The 17,500-nt window shown below is 42.8% G+C and overlaps 2 protein-coding genes across 6 annotated transcripts in view; one reads left to right on the top strand and one right to left on the bottom strand.

Moving 5' to 3' along the window:
* pcsk5a (proprotein convertase subtilisin/kexin type 5a) overlaps positions 1-11,175 on the top strand; it is a 39,249-nt gene extending 28,074 nt beyond the window's left edge. For both annotated transcript variants that reach the window (XM_042059997.1, XM_042059996.1), the window contains exons 31-38: positions 2,455-2,697; positions 3,856-4,089; positions 5,686-5,863; positions 6,424-6,641; positions 7,219-7,319; positions 7,610-7,832; positions 8,172-8,694; positions 10,800-11,175. In XM_042059997.1, coding sequence (XP_041915931.1) covers positions 2,455-2,697; positions 3,856-4,089; positions 5,686-5,863; positions 6,424-6,641; positions 7,219-7,319; positions 7,610-7,832; positions 8,172-8,694; positions 10,800-10,857 — 1,778 coding nt within the window. In that variant the 3' untranslated portion in view covers positions 10,858-11,175. The remainder of the gene's footprint in view (positions 1-2,454; positions 2,698-3,855; positions 4,090-5,685; positions 5,864-6,423; positions 6,642-7,218; positions 7,320-7,609; positions 7,833-8,171; positions 8,695-10,799) is intronic.
* A 97-nt stretch (positions 11,176-11,272) lies between these two features.
* prune2 (prune homolog 2 with BCH domain) overlaps positions 11,273-17,500 on the bottom strand; it is a 13,991-nt gene continuing 7,763 nt past the window's right edge. For 2 of the 4 annotated variants that reach the window (XM_042058990.1, XM_042058989.1), the window contains exons 6-11: positions 15,975-16,106; positions 15,734-15,820; positions 15,184-15,282; positions 13,446-13,484; positions 13,112-13,159; positions 11,273-12,773 (exon numbers count right to left, since the gene is read on the bottom strand). In XM_042058990.1, coding sequence (XP_041914924.1) covers positions 12,743-12,773; positions 13,112-13,159; positions 13,446-13,484; positions 15,184-15,282; positions 15,734-15,820; positions 15,975-16,106 — 436 coding nt within the window. In that variant the 3' untranslated portion in view covers positions 11,273-12,742. The remainder of the gene's footprint in view (positions 12,774-13,111; positions 13,160-13,445; positions 13,485-15,183; positions 15,283-15,733; positions 15,821-15,974; positions 16,107-17,500) is intronic. The other 2 variants (XM_042058991.1, XM_042058992.1) reach the window with 2 other exon arrangements.

Below are 17,500 nucleotides of genomic sequence, written 5' to 3'. Positions count from 1 at the left end.
GTGTGAGAGAGAGATAGAGACATTTAACACTCATTAGAGAGAGAGAGAGAGAGAAAGAGTGTGTGTGTGTGAGAGAGAGAGAGAGCATACTATGCAATTAGAAAATCACTATACTAATTCAACCCCCCTATCAGACTGTGGCTGAAAATTTTTAATGCAATAATCAAGCCAATTCTCTTATATGGGAGTGAAATTTGGGGCATTAAAGTGATTCCAGCGAAAATTTCCCCAAGGGTGTTTTTCTGCAGTAAAACACATCAAATTGGCCGTGGAGACAGTATTTTTTGTTGATCAACCACTACAGAGCTTGCTCCGGTATACGCTATAGCCCCAAATCGCAAACAGTGGATTAGCTAAGGGCCATGAGCAAAACGCTTCCCAAATAAAAAAAATGTTAACCAGTAATATTGTTCAAAACAGCATTAAACCTCGTCAGTAGCTTGCTCAAGGTCCCTACACATAAAATGAAGCACCAACAACGTAGTTAACGAACCCGGAGTTTATTACAGAAGACTGTTAATCTCACAGAAGACTGAGATCTCACACGGAGCATGGCATTTATTGCCGGAAGGTAATGCCTTATACGGACTTTCCTTCGAGAGGAGCTGGTGGGGGCCAGTTGGTAAGTTTTAGTCTTCTGTAATAAACTCTGAGTGTAATAAATTGACAAGGTTCCGACCAGTAGGAAGCTGAAGTGCCCTTGAGCAAGGCACCTAACCTAACCTACTGTAACCCTCACTGCTCCCCGAGCGCCGCTGTTGTAGCAGGCAGCTCACTGCGCCGGGATTAGTGTGTGCTTCACCTCACTGTGTGTTCACTGTGTGCTGAGTATAAGTAAGTATATAAGTATTTATACTCTTTTGATCCCGTGAGGGAAATTTGGTCTCTGCATTTATCCCAATCCGTGAATTAGTGAAACACACACAGCACAACACAGTCATCAACCTTTTCCTCTCTAACTTTTCTATTAGGCTCTATGTTCTGGAAGCAGTGACACTGGGCGAACAGGTCACAAGTTCTACCTCTTAATCAGCCTCTACGGGAGACAAAGCAGAGAGAGAGAAAGAGAAATGAACTGATAAGGATAAACAGATGAAGGATAGGCGGACGACTAGGGGAAGAAAGTAGCATATGTTCTCATGCAAAAAAGATGTTCATGGGGATTAAGCCAGGAAATACTGTAAGATTATACTATGTAAATAGAGGGATTCCCCTCACTTGCTCAGGCCCAGGTTTCCTAACCCCAGGGATTTGCATAGATGAATAGATACACACTATGATGATGGCTTTTTGTGAGTGTTGTTGTTGAAAATTATAATATAATACAAAAATATATAATAATAATAATAATATTTATTTATAGAGTGCTTTTCCAAACAAAGTTACAAAGTGCTTTACACATATACAAAAATAAACACAATAAAATAAAATGTCTAAAAACAATACAAATAAGACCATATCAACATTGGCAAGAAAAATGGAAATGTACCTTTTTGTAAAAAAAAATAACAAAAAACTACAGGAATTAGACAGTGTACAAGGAAAAACAAAACCAGAACAAGACAAAACAAAAATGTAACTTCGATAAACTCTTTAAAGGCTTTGCGGTGCAAGTGAGTTTTAAGAAGAGATTTAAAGGATGTCACAGAATAAGCTAACCTTATTTGCTCAGGCAGTACATTCCAAAGCTTTGGGGCTAACACAGAAAAATATCGGTCCCCTTTAGTAGCAAGCCGGGACTCAGGAATAGTTAATAAACCTTTGCCTGCAGACCTTAATGTGCGTGTAGGACTATAGGACACTAGCATATCAGAAATGTAACCAGGGGAAAGGCCATGAGGAGCTTTAAATCTCGTGAGTAACATTTTACAATCAATTCTCAATCAATTAAACCAGATGCCAAGATTATTTGCAGCAGGCTTGACTCTATCCTGTAAGGGACCTAAAAATGTCAAAATTTGATTCGCTATGTGCTGGAACCCAATGACAAGGATCTCTGTTTTGTCAGAATTTAGTTGGAGAAAGTTCTTTGACATCCAGCTTTTAACATCACTGAGGCAGTCATTCGGTGAATTAAGCCTACCAGGATCTACTAGTAGGGGCAGCCGTGGCCTACTGGTTAGCTCTTCGGACTTGTAACCGGAGGGTTGCCGGTTCTGAACCCCGACCAGTAGGCATGAAGTGCTGAAGTGCCCTTGAGCAAGGCACCTAACCCCTCACTGCTCCCCGAGCGCCGCTGTTGTTGCAGGCAGCTCACTGCGCCGGGATTAGTGTGTGCTTCACCTCACTGTGTGTTCACTGTGTGCTGAGTGTGTTTCACTAATTCACGGATTGGGATAAATGCAGAGACCAAATTTCCCTCACGGGATCAATCAGAGGATATATACTTATACTTTATATTATAGTATAACCTATTGGAGTCAAAACCTGAAATTCTTCATTGTTTTTCTGAAGAGTGCGAAGAGTCCCACTTCCTCCATGAGGGCCGCTGTGTGGCGGAGTGCCCTGATGGTTTCTATGACGACGCGGAGGGCAGGGTATGTGGGCGCTGCCACCCAGACTGTGAGCTTTGTAATGGACCGGGCTCAGAGGAGTGTAACACGTGTGCCGACCCAGATGCCAGCCTGCAGAACGGGGCGTGTGTGTCCCCGTGTCCCGAACACACATACAGAGACGCCCACACACTAGAGTGCATGGGTGAGTAAAGACATAGACATACACACACACACACACATATGCAGACATACACACACACTCATTCAGACAGGGTGCATGGATGAATGAAGACATACATACACACACACACACACACAATCACTCACACAGGGTGCATGGATGAATGAAGACACACACACACACACATTCCTGATACGCCAACCATGAAATGGACTGGTATGGTAAGGGATGAACATGCACACGCACACACACACACACACACACACACAGAGAGAGAGAGACACCCACATGAAAGAGTGCATGGGTGAATAAAGGCACCTCACACACTGGTCTTAGTAATACTAGAAATACTGAAACCCATAACTCGTTCAAACACCTCATTCATATTTATGACTGGGCCTAAAGACTTTAATTTCCCATCTTGAGCCTTCATTTAGTTGTTCCCTTCTATGTTTTATTCATAACACCCGAGTCTTTATTCTTTATTAATGGAAGTTTGACAAATCATTCCCATCGGCAAATACTCCACTCACACATACACACACCCCATGGCTTTGAGCTAAATCGAGTCCAGTCCGGTTTGCCATCTCTTTTCAGCCCAACTCAAATGTCCATACAGTACTTGTAACATAATTGTATGTTCATCTCAATGACTCTTCCATAGATTTTCTCATCCTTAAAACTACAAATATATTTCTTTACAATTCTTAAAGTGAATTAACAATTATCTAACGAATAAAAAAACATTTTCAACTAACGAACCAACTAACAAACAAATTTTTGTAACACTTTACTTGATAGTATCGACATAAGAGTGACATGACACAGTCATGAACACATGACACTGTCATGGCACATGAACCCTAACCCTAACCCTAACCATAATCCTAACCCTAACTTGTTATAACAAAAATCGAATGTCACTTAATTAAACAGAAGCGTTATGTCATAATGTTTATGACTTGTTTATGACACATTCATGACAGTGTCATGTCACTCTTATGTCAATACTGTCAAGTAAAGTGTAACCCAATTTTTTTAAACAAACAAACATACCATGAGTATTGACATTGTTAGCTTCACTCCTCCTCAGTTTGTTGCTATTGGAAACCCTTCTATCTCTACTGACCTCTTTCTACCCCCTTCCCTCTGCCTGGCATGCCATGTGGCGCCCCGCAGCCTGCGACCCCTCCTGCCACAGCTGCTCTGGCCCTCATGCCACCTCCTGCACCACCTGCGCCGAGGGCCTCAGACCGGACGCCCACGGTCAGTGCACCACCCTCACCAGCTGCCCGCCCCGCCACTACGCAGACCAGGACGGCGAGTGCCACCAGTGCCACAAGTACTGCCAGCAGTGCGCCGGGCCGGACAGGAGCCAGTGCCTGAGCTGCAGCGCCAACCACTACCTGCTCAGTAAGATACAGATAGACTTTTGTTGATCCTTTCGGAAATTCTTCTTGCACCGTACAGCTCGTCAGATAGACAGACAACAGACCACAGACAACAGACAACAACAGGATCACTAAACTTTCCCACACCCCCACACAACAACAATACACAACACCAAGTATTTCTAGATTCTAAAATAGTAAAGTGCAGTATCATTAGAGTATCATGAGTCGGTCCGCTACACATCACACACATCTGAAAAGGACAGGAGACGGGATAGGACAGGGGTTCCCAACCTTTTTTGGCAGGTGACCCTATTTTGATGTCACAAAACATTGGCGACCCCAATCATTCACATGTTACGAGAGAGATAGAGAGAGAGCACAACTGGTAACACTTTACTTGACGGGTGAGTTTATAACACATTCATAGCAGCTGTCATAAACTGCACATAAAGCATTCATGACTGTTTCATGAGACATGACTCAACATTCATACCAAACCTTTCATGAATGTGGAAGACAGAACGACAAAAATGTGTCAAAATAAAAGTCCACCAATTGCAAAGCAGCATTGCCGTTTTTGTTCCAAACCTCTTACCTGATCACGTCACATCTGAGTCAATGGGCTACTCCAGTGCCAAAAAGATAGAACATGGTCAAGCAAATAATTTTTGTTTCATAAAAATGTATTTGTTTTATGATACCTTTGCAGATGATTGCTACTGGGAATGTCCAACCGTTCCAGGTTACACAAATACGGGTCAGCTGAATGTAGGCTAGTTTACCTCCCAGTGTTAAACTCAGTGATTATTTATACTTCACAACTTGTATAGTAAAGTGACATTCGATGTAGACTTCATAAGATATTCATGAAATATTTACAAAGGCTGGAGAGAAAAACGGCAATGCTGCTTTGCGATTGTTGGCCTGTTTATTTCTACTTAGCTAGATTATAATGAAGGCTCCGTTACATAACTTGGATATCATGGGGTTTTAAATATTTTTATTTAATGTAATGTATATTTTAATGTATTGTACTGGTCAATTTTTTAAATACCCAGTATCTCAGGCGACGCCATTTGAATTTTAGGCAACTCCACATGGGGTCCCCCACCCCAAGGTTGGGAAACAATGGCGTAGGATGTCAGCATCATCATCAACCATTGTTTATTCAGGCAAGATTGACTGAGCATTAAGCTCAACCATATAACATATTGGATACGAGCTGTTGGTATGTTTAGAATTTGAATTTACAAGCACTTATCATGTTGGTATAACACCACATTATAATTTTATACTAACTGACATGGTGTCAAAGACACAATGTAGTATCTGTCTTTATGTCTAGTTCCAGCAGCGAAAGCAGCCAGGCAGCTATAGCGCTAAACTCAGGGGGCGTGTCAGTGAGCCCCCATGTTCATGCCCCCAGAGTGTAGCGCTGTAGCTGCCTGGTTGCTTTAGCTGTTGGAACTAGCAACTCCAAGCTATGTAAAAACGTTTTTTTTCTTTCGTATCGAAAGTACTCGGTGACCTCGAGAAATGCAGATCTATGGGATAAAATTGGCAGATTTCTCCTTTAAGGTATATGGCAGGTGTGTGACGTTGTTGTTTTTTTCAGATGGCAGTTGTGTGGATGCCTGTCCCGTGGGGTCCTTCAGGGACCAGGTCCGGCAGACATGTGAGGCGTGCCACCCGTCCTGCCTGTCCTGTGTGGGGAGGCACAGCCACGAGTGCCTGGCCTGCAAACCAGAGCTCTTCAGGGACGGCAAGGAGTGCGTGGAGACTTGCCACTCCAGGTACCACAACCAGCAGATGGGGGAGAACACAGGGAGAGGAGAGGAGGAGAGAAGAGTGAAGGAGAGAGAAGGAGAGGGGGACAGAGGAGGACAGGAGAGGAAGAGGGGGGAGGGGAAAGAAGGAGAGGAGAAGCAGGAGGCAAGTAAAGGGGAGAGGAGTGAGGGACCAGAAGAAGTAGAGGGCAGCAGAGTCATTTTGATGAACCCAGTTGTACTACTATAGAACTGACCAAATGGTTACACAACAGAAAAAGATTGTGTTCAGAAATATACTCTTTCCATTTTTCAAGCAAGGCATGCTAATACACATATTAAGGGACTTTGCTGTTCATTGCAACTTAGTGCTGGTTCTTAAGAAAAGTTTGCCCATACACCACGTAAGATAATTGCAGCATTGGCTAAACAAAATGTCCTAAACTTCACAGCCTCTACTACTCCTTTATTATGTTGTGCTGACTCAAAAAACAAGATTTCCAACCATCCAAGTTGATCTGCGGCAGCGCAGGTATTTCTGTCATGCACAATGCTCTCTCCTTTTCTTTCCTCCCACCCTCTCTCAGTCGCTATGGCGACATGTCAACGCGCTCATGCGAGCCGTGCGATGCGAGCTGCGCAGAGTGCTTGGGGGCGGGGCCTGACAGTTGCCTGAGCTGCCGAGAGGGCCAGGTGTACCTGCGGAGGCGGGGCCAGTGTGTGCACACCTGCCCCGCGGGCCACTACGAGGACTCGCACCACAGGACGTGCGAACCCTGCCACCCCTCTTGCCAAACCTGCTACGGTACGGCTGCTCTTCTTTAAACAGATATCACAGCATAGCCTAGGGGTGCAAATTTGTCAACTTGCTAATGTCAAATTCAACATTATATTACATTACGTAAGTATAGGTATTTAAGCCCTTTTCATCGTGCTGGGTAGGGTACCTTATTTGTGCCAATGTAGTATACAGTGTGTTAATAACTGATAAAAAGGGTCATGTTCCTATGGTACAACAAAATGACGTATTGCAATACTATTTCCAGACATGCATTGACAATATGCATTGACACTATTCCCCGTATTACAATGCAGTGTGTGTATCATCGAAATCAGTTTGAGGCTGTTATTTTAAGGTTAAAAAACTGCACAGTGTTGCTTTAGTTCAGTATCTAAATCTGATCTACAGTAGATGTTGTAATTCCTGAACCAGGGCCTACAACTAATTGAGAGTAGATGGCTCAGGAATAATCTAATGTTGAAACTGGATGTTGTACTTAGGATGACATTTTGAACTAATATGATAGACGATGGGTTTTGGTGTTAGTATTGGGCATCTGTTGTGTTTTCATGTTTATGGTGTTTTTATTATTCCTTGACAGGTAAAGGAGCTCAGTCATGTGGCTCGTGTCATATAGGATACTCTCTTGTGGAGGGAGCATGTGTGTCACAGTGCATGATGGGAGAATATCCAGTCGTGGAGGTAAAGATTGTTTTTGTTTTCATAGTCTCCCTTTCTGATGGATGGCCACTGCACAACACATACAGTGAAACATAACATGCACTCGCAATACCTCTTTTAAAACATACTGTATTGTTGTTGTTTGCAGCCATAAGTTTGATGGTTAAGGTTTTATAAAGCATCTCTAATGCAACAGCCATCGTAAATATTGTTACAACTATGTTATTAACAACTTTGAATGATTGTAATCACTACGCCAAGTTTCCAATCCCCGTCTCCGTTTGACCTTTGACCTCTGATGCCTGATGCAGAAGCATTCAGGTGACAGGTGTGAGCGTTGCCACGACTCGTGTCTGGAGTGCCGGGGGCCGGGCCCCCATAACTGCACGCTGTGCTCGGGCCAGTCCATCCTGACGGTGGAGGGCCGCTGCCTGCCCTGCTGCACCCGGGAGCAGGCGGACGGCGGGGGGGGGCAGGGAGACGGAGACGGAGCCTCACGGCAGCAGGAGTGCTGCAACTGCACCGAGACCAAAGGTACAATTGAGGGAGAGCCGCAAAACTATGCTGTATCGTAAAATTTAAAGAATCACAATATCATATTGTGGCCCAAATATCATGATAGTTGCCTCAGTGACTGTGACAATTCCCACCCCTAATATTTGGACTGTATTACAGTATTCTCTTACGTTTGTTTAAATGTTGTTAAGTGCACCTTATGTGTGGGGGAGATAATAGCGAGAGCCTGATTAGGGCATGACATTCAGTCATCTTCATAGGGCCATACCATAGTAACATCTGTACCATTTACATGATCATCACCATGGTTACCATCAGCATCCTCTTCTTCTTCGCCCACTGCCTCTCCTCCTGCAGGTGAGTGCATCCTCAGCACCAATTTCGCCTTCCGTAATGAGCCCGAGGATGATGACGACGACGAAGAGCGTGGCAACCTGGCGCTCTTCATCACCACCTGCGTCTTGCTGCTGTTGGGCCTGGGCGCCGTGGTCGTCCTCGTCCGCCGCTCCCTTGCCAAGGGGCCCAGAAAGCCCGACGCGACCCCTGGACGCGGCTACGAGAAGCTGTCCAACAGCAGCCGCTACGGAGGCGGCGGTATAGGCGCCACATCCTTCTCCTCCGAGTCCTATAGCGCGGGAGGAGGAGGAGGAGGGGGGTTCCAGGGAGGGTCATCTGGGGGTCGCTTCCGGGAGGAGCAGCTGGTGGACCTGAGTGACAGGTCGAAAGGTCGTGCAGAGGATGACGATGATGACGAGGATGAAGATGAGGATATTGTGTACATGGGGCAAGACGGGACGGTGTACCGGAAGTTTCGCTACGGGCAGCTGGGTGATGACAATGAGGACGAGCTGGAGTATGATGATGAGAGCTACACATTCAGGTAAACAGATAAAGTCAAGTCAAGTCAAGTCAGCTTTATAGACCCTTTCAAGAGAGTTCCATTATCAGCATCATAGTTGGCCCCACAAAGCTTCCGTTTTAACATTCCATATGTTATCTTAATGCAGAGGAAGTAGATTGGGAACCAAATAGAATGTTCAAGCACTGTTTTTGTTTTTATTGTTGAAAGGGTCTATTGTCAATTTCTTCACATATACTAGACATGCAGAGGAATCGAAAGTGCGTTTCTCTCTATCCCTATCTCTATGTATAAGACCACATCATCCACATTGTATACCCTAAATGAATAAGGCACTGAGACAATGCATACTACAACCCCAAAACAGAAAAAGTTGGGACATTGTGTAAAATGTGAATAAAAACAGAATGTAATAATCTGCAAATCTCTTAAACTCATATTTAGTTGCAAAAAGGACACAGACAATATATCAAATGTTGAAAATGAGAAATTTGACTATTTCATGGAAAATATATGTTAATTTTGAATTTGATACCAGCAACATGTTTCAAATCAAAAGTTGGGACGGGGGTAACAAAATACTGGAAAGGTTGTGTAATAACAAAAGGAAGAATGTTTCACAACTAATTAGGGTAACTGGCAACACGATTGGGTATGAAAAAGAGCATCCAAGAGAGGCAGGGTCTCTTAGAAGTTATGATGTAGGGGTATTTTTCACTCTGTGTAAACCTGTGTGCACAAATGATGAAACAATGTCATTTTAATGCTTCTTAACATGAAATTGTGACGTATTTAGGGAGTTCATCATCTACAGGACATAATATTATTAAAAAGAGAATCCAGAGAAATCTTTGCAAACAAGGGAAGTAGCTGAAAAACAAATTGGATGGACGTGGTCTTTTGGACCTCAGATGGCACTGCATCAACACCAGACCTGTTTCCAGACCTGTCATTGTATTAGCTCAGGTCAACCTCTGATAACCATTGTCTATGTGCCCAGTTTGATACTCAATTCCAAAACTACAGCCAAAATTGTAACAGCTAAAATTGTATTGAGACATGATACAGAAAATACCACCCACTTATCTGGGCCTGAGCTTGTTTAAAATGAACTGACGTAACGTGGAAAAAGGTCCTGTGGTTAGACCAATCAAAGTTTGCCATTCGTTTTGGAAATCATGGACTCATCTGGGCTAAAGAGGAGGGGGCCTATCCACGTATCCAACCTATCCAACTTGTTTTAGTGCTCAGTTCGAAACCCAACATCTATGACTGTGTGGAGGAGCATTAGTGCCAACAGCATGGGAAAGCACATTTGGCAAAGCACAATCAATTCTGAATGATGTATACAGGTTTTGAGCAACATATACTGCCATCCAGGCAATGTCTTTTTCAGGGGCGACCTTGAATATTTCAGGAAAACAATGCCAAAATGAATTCTGCACATATTTAAATAGTGTTTCTCCATAGAGGAAGAGTCCAGGTGCTAAGATGGCATGTCTGCAGTCCAGAATTGTCAAATTAGGTGCATAATGGAATGAAAAGCATGACTAAGAATACCCCATACTGTTGAGCAACTGAAATCCTATATCGGGGAGTAATGGGACAACATTTCATACTCAAAACTGTAGCAAATGGTCTCCTCAGTTCCTAAACATTTACAAAATTGTGTTAAATGAAGAGGTGAAGCAGCACAGTGGTAAACATGCTCCCGTCCCAACTTTTTTTGAACATGTTGCTGGCATCAAATTCAATATGAACATATACTTTCCATGAAATAGTCCAAATTTTCATTTTCAACATTTGATATGTTGTCTATGTCCTTTTTGCTGCTAAATATGGGTTTACAAGACTTCTATATTATGACATTCTGTTTTTATTTACATTTTGCACAACGTCCCAACTTTTTCTGTTTTGGGGTTGTAATATTTCACTTGGCATTTTTATAGCATGTTTTTATTCAATGTACTGTATACTGAAATAATTAACCTTAGCACCGTTACCGTTACGTTATGACCTATCCTCTGTTAACGTGTCTAACCTTTCAAGAGGCTGAGGCTGAAATACTCTCTTGTTGAAAGCCTCTTGTTGTCATAACCCCAGACTTGCACATCTTCTCTTTGCAGGGCGGATCCTTTCGCTGATAATCAGCAGGCTCAGGCAACCGCTCCACAGATGGTGTGAGGAGAGGCTCTCAGGAATGTGCCCGTCCAAAACACGGCATTTCGCACAGCCTTATTTAACACGATAGTCCACCAAACATGGACTGCAGAAACTCATTTTAGCTTTCTTTGGCTTTGGGATTGTTTTCATGTACTTTTCCTGTGTGTGAGCATACATGTACTTGCTGCAACATTGACAGCTCCTCTGTAAAGTTTCGAACGTTTTCATATGATCTGGCGTGGCAGAATTGCTGTTTCTTTTGTTTGCTGTCAAAAGTTTTTTTTTGTTTTGTGAGAGCATATCCTTTTGTTTGTTTATTGTAATAAAAAATGAATACCACTATTCAGTGTTCATCATTTGTGGGATTAATGATTAGTGATTAGGACACTTGATATAGGCTACATTGAAATAAAACACAAATAATCAATGCTGGATGTTTAGATTAGAACAGTATTTATTGATATATTTTTCCATTATTTTACAACACGCCTGTATACACACAGCTGGAGAAGGCCACTGGGTCCCAAGTACTCGTCGTTGCTCATCATTTCTCTGTTAAACTAAAGGACCAAAACATCTGACATCGTCTACAAGGGGACATGCAGTGGCATTCACACACAGAAACATACACAGACAAACGCGCACACACACACACACACACACACACCTCCAAACAAACACACACTCTGAAGATTGTGCTTAACAGCTGTTTTTTTTTTCCTGTCCCCCTTTGAGGTCATTTCCTGTTTGTGGGAGGAGCGTGAGAGACAAGATAATGCTCCAAACAAACATAAACACGCGCACACACAAACACACACACACACACACACACATTTTGGACTATGACAAAGGAACCACGTTTACGGAAGTCAGACCTCAAAAAAGGCATGCTCTTAGTATGTATATGGACAACTGGTTCTAGTCGTATCACTACACATGGTATACACTGTTACTGGGACCAAATGGTTCTGCTAAGTAAACAATTGATACTGAAATGTGTATTTATGGTCCTTGCGCTGATGGTGATTGACATGTAAGCTGGTAGGATCAAAGTCATGGACCTTTCTTGCTGACCATACATACACATACACACATACACATACATACATACAGGTTTTGTGACCACACCACAACAGTCGGTGACAACTCCAGTGAGGAGAGGGAGGATTAATCCAGCTTTGTTTACCAGCTAAATTGGCAGCTGCACCAAGGAATTCACTGTCACAATTTCTTCATATGATGCAATGTTTGAGACTGAGCTTATTGAGTTGCTTCATAGGAAAGGGTTGAGTATTTGTGTGTAGGTCCAGTAATCTATGACAAACATTAGTTTTGGCTTGACATAAAGATATAAAGTATGGGCAACAATTTGTATATTTGAAACTGCATTAAAGGGTGAAATCATAGACCAAGAAACAAAGGTCTGTGGGTGAAATGCTACAAGAAAATTATTGCTTTGATTACTTTTCATGCACATTTCAAAGAACAACGACAATTGACAAACCTATCCAGAGAAGATTTAAAACGACCCATTTACTGTTTGACCGAAAAAAGTTTGGTCTGATTTTTTAGCATTGAAAAGTGACCTTGTCAAGCAAGGTGTTGGTGTAGCCTCTAGATTCTTTGAAGTGCCATTTACGATGGATGAGAGCAAGATGTTTTATGGGTTAGCCTCTGATGCTACATGCTGTTCGCTAACAAAGTGGAAGTGTTCTACTAGTTTTGATCTCAGCCAGTGTGTGACACCAGCCAACATAAGAGGACTTGTCGTGTGTGAGAGAATGTGTGTGTGTGTGTGTGTGTGTGTTGTGATTTGTGCATCCACTTCAGTGAGCAACAATCTGGGGCTAAAGACATAACCTCTGCTCCTTCTGGAGACCCATTCAAGGCGAGAAGGCCTCCTCCTTCAAGAGCTGCTCATGCTGGATACTTCACTTCTGCACACAGGAAGAGAAATCATACATAAGGAATACTTAGCAGCCCTTTTAAGCCTTTCTGTCAATGTAATTCAATTCAACTTGATTTATTTTTGTTTAGCCTGTCAGGGTGCAGTGCATCAAGGGTGGGGTTAGGGTGCAAGATATGTTACTAGAACTAGCCTGAACTTCCAGAAAGGCAAGCCAGAGTGAATGATTTAGAGATTGGAGATGCAATAAAGTTGGGGTGAATTGGGTGTTGCCTTCAAGGGCGAGCTACAGAAACCGGAAGCCTGGAAGGTCCCGGAAAGCGAGCTGGGAGGCTGTGATTTGGAGGAGAGGGGTGCAGGAAATCTTACTCGGGTTCTGCTGGCGGTCCTTCAGATCCTTGGAGGAAGCTATTGAATCTAAAACAAAGAGGTGAAGGGTGGCAAGGTGTTGTTTGGTGAGGGCAGATTCACTATCATGCAGCAGGGAAGTCTATAGCTCCACAACCAAGGCTGATCAGTGAGAAGAACGTCTTCAGCATATAAAGCAACTAACACCACAAGCATAGGGTCAAGATTTTACCATGCAACAGTGCAGTGCCCACATTACTGTTCTATTTTATTACTAAGATCTACGATACATCAGATCATGCCAGAAAAGAGAAGAAAAATCCAAAGAACCGAGACCCCCCCCAGTAATACTTACTTGGAACTTTCTGCAGATTCCTTTAGCTCTTCATCGAGTCTTAGAGAGGACAGAGAAAAGCAAAGGAAAGGACAGGGAGTAAGGACACCAGTGGACAACCCAACTCACATGCACACCAAATCAATCACATGCACAACAAATTAATAAACACGCCATGCAAGGTTACTGCTTTATGCCTTAACCCAGAGTATTAACCAGGCAATGATGACTGGAAATGAAGCGAAACATCTAGAGCAGCAAGAGGTATTATTCAGAGACGAAACCCAACAGTGTTTCTAGTTAACACGTCCAATCTGTAGTCACATTTAGAGCGGTTTCTATGGTAACTATCCGCAGAACCACATGTGTGACTGACACATTCACACCTAAAGTGATTTCTTCAAGAAAAAAACACAAGTGCTGGCTGAAACTTCACATTCTACCCTATCTTTATTCTCTTCTACGAAAGAGAATACTTGAAACCTTCACAGAAAAATATGGCATAAATGTGTGTTTAAGCACCACAGATATCAGTGAAGTGCCAGATGGATCACTTACTGTATTTCAAACAGGATTGACAGGAAGTACCTAAAAGCTGATAGGAATGCGTGTGTTTGTGTGTGTGTGTGTGTGTGTGTGTGTGTGTGTGTGTGTGTGTGTGTGTGTGTGTGTGTGTGTGTGTGTGTGTGTGTGTGTGTGTGTGTGTTTGAGAGAGAGAGAGAGAGATTGTGTGTCTGTACTGTGTATGTGTGTGAGCACGGGACTATGACCTCACAGCGGCTCAGATCCCCGAGGATAAGAAGATCTATAAACACACTACTGTCTGCTCTGAATGGTTTAATTAACCTGCAAACACCTTCTGTGGTATGCAATCACACCTTGTTTGAAGTATTATGTGCTTTTGGTCTATCTATGGAAGCCTCTTACTGCACAAAATCTCTAAAACACCAGCCTTTGATGTCTGCCATTGAGAACCTTGGATACAAATGCCAGGCTGTTAGTGTTAGGTAGCCTAGGTCATAGGTTGTCGGTCAGTGGAATTTGCATTGTAAAACAAAGGCCAAACAGTTGGCAAAGTGCTGTTCCATATCAGCAGTTTATGTTCATTTGGAAAAGACAATGTTATTTGTACCCTTGAACGTGTCAAATTCATAATAGATTGCTGAACCGTTTTACTCCAGTGGATTATTCAGAAAATTTGATAGCCTACCTATTGAATCTTTATGATAAAGTATACGTGTAATGCATGTCATGCATGTGTGTGAGTTAGTGAGACACACACAGGTCAGGTGTCTCAGCCTTTTAAGTGCAACTCAACTCCACTGCCACCACCAGAGGCATCTAGGGTAACCCCTAATTGACGGTTCTCATTGTTGCCTCACAATAGTGCCATTCTGTAAGCAACTGCAAGCAGCCATACAAACTCGAATGCCAAACATGGCTTCAGGGTAGACCATCATGATCCAAATCTGTCATATCTGACCTATAGTCAGACTTACATTTAACTCATACCTACCAACAACATGATGTGTATGTTGAAACAAGCATTTTCAGTGAACAAGCACATACTTTATATTTTTCTTACATACCTAACTGTATCTGACTTAGAAGAAAATAATATTCAGGTGCCTTGAGATCATTTGTTGACCTTTCCCAGGGATCTCGTGTAGCTCTTACTGTATATGTGAGGCGACACATGCCCAGGAGCGTTCTGGGCCATAGCAGGGGCAGGAGCCCGAGTTAGCGTTAGCGCCCTCACCTGATGATGCTCTCTGGGATCTGCACATGCTCCATGGGGATTAGCTCTTCTAGCTCCGCCAGGCTGTAGACATACTTAATCTTGTTGCTGAATTTGGTGCTGTGGAGAATCAATGAATGCACACATAAACACATGCGTAAAAACATATGTGAGCGCACACACACACACTCACGCACACACACACATCAATTAGCCTACTACAGAAGCATCTGAATCCCATGAGTGCTTTCTATGAGTGTTGTTTGCGCTGTGCTAGCACTTCCAAGCTGAAAAATCCATCTCAACCCATGCAAGCTAACCAGAAACCCGAGTAACTATGGTGGCCAGCTTCAATTCAAGTGACTCTCTGAGACAGGGATATTGCAGTACTGGTTCTCACTAGAATGCCACAGTTTACTGTACTGTACACATTCTGTTCACATCCTTACTTTCTCAGCTTTTAACTGATATATTCTGTAAATACTAATATACAAAAAACATATTAAACTTTCAAAGCAAACATAGTTGGCATGCACAGAGATGAAATTAAATCAGCAGCTAGCAGCCATACCTGATAAATGGCCTTGTGACTGCTAGAATAGTCCTGATGAACCAGGATGGGTGAACAATGATGAAGGACTTCAAATTCTTCCTCAGTCTGAGACAAACAAACAAACAAGTGCACAAATATACAAATAAACATACCAATCAACACAAATATGTATTTCTAACATCTAGCAGCTATAAACTGCTCTATCGATCTAGAGCATATAAATGTATATATCTTCCCCTTCATAACTGGCTTCCTGTACCTCCTGTCAATCATCTGGTAGCATCTCTTGAGCCAGCCCAGTCCAGGCATCCTCCTGTGAGGAGTGGCCCCGTTCAGGTAGACGATCATGTAGTCCTCAGCCACCATCAGCTCCAACGTGCTGATCACATACCTGCACAAGTGACGTATACACAGCACAGCACAGGTCAGCACAGGTCATTCCCTCCTGAGACATCAGTACAGTGCAGTGTTATTTACATTGTGCCAAAACAATTGAAATTGTCTCAAAGCGCTTCACAGAGTCCAGACCCTGAACCCCCGAGAGCAAGCACTAAAGCAACATCACACTTACTTTAAGTCAAAACACGTGCCTGCATTGAAGGTGTTTGCATGCCTGTGTGTGTGTGTGTGTGTGTGTGTGTGTGTGTGTGTGTGTGTGTGTGTGTGTGTGTGTGTGTGTGTGTGTGTGTGTGTGTCTGTGTGTGTGTTGAAACAAGAGCTCATAAAATAATGGCAACGACACTCTGCCTCATAGTAAATTGTGATTCTTTTTACACAAATCCCTCTGCAACCCTCACTATATTCAAAACACAAAGCTATTGAGAGAGGAAATGAGAAGAATACTGGAACATATTTGGACAGTTCAGCGATGGGAAACATCAAAGACTTGTGTGTGGTTTTGTGGGTGGTTACGGCAGCTTAAAAACCAATGTGACAACTTTTCTTGTCAAGGAAAATAAAACTACAGTAATCTAAACCCAGAGGCCACAGGCACTTCCTCTCTACTACTTATGTAATGTAAGTTCCCTATTTAGCTTATCAGGATAGCTTTGCATGCAGAAGTATCACAGGAGAATCTTCCAACAGCATTGTATTCCAACAGTCTGTATTTATTCTGTTTATATATAGTATAGTATTACTATTGTGCTCTGAATTCAGCTCCATATCTACCCAGCCAGAGTGAGTCACGTGTGTGTGTGTGTGTGTGTGTGTGTGTGTGTGTGTGTGTGTGTGTGTGTGTGTGTGTGTGTGTGTGTGTGTGTGTGCGTGTAAGCTAGAAGAAAAAGATTCCTGCAGAGAAACCAGAGAGACACCAAAAGCAGCCGTCCAGGAATGACATTAGGTGAGATGTGAGCTGAGAGCTACCAGACAGGCCAGAGACAGTTTTCAGTTTTTTTTTTAAAGCTGTTATCGCTGTTGCAGCAGACTGCACCATATCCAAAATCCTTCCTCTCTTATACCCCGCCACTGCACAACACAATAGAAGTAACTGTAACACACAATAGAAGTAACTGTGCAATTCAGACACCAATTTCCTGTGGCTAAAAATATGTACTTGCAGAGTCCTAAGGGCATTTCTCAAGTGCAGATAGCAATGAAAGAGTTAACAATGACTATGAATTAACCCCAGAAGCACAGTCTGAGTCATCCAATACTGCTGAATACTGAATAGTGTCTTCCTAGCTGTGAAAATTAGAGTTGTACTTGTGTTGCATAGCACATCTGATATAGTGCATAGAATATAGAATATAGAATTCCACTCTAATAAAGTTTATCTCAATCCTG

This window comes from Alosa sapidissima, chromosome 13 (genome assembly GCF_018492685.1).
Source record: "Alosa sapidissima isolate fAloSap1 chromosome 13, fAloSap1.pri, whole genome shotgun sequence".
In the NCBI taxonomy this organism is placed as follows: domain Eukaryota; kingdom Metazoa; phylum Chordata; class Actinopteri; order Clupeiformes; family Clupeidae; genus Alosa; species Alosa sapidissima.
Note: the sequence above shows the minus strand (reverse complement) of the source record. Positions and strands in the feature narration are given on the sequence as shown.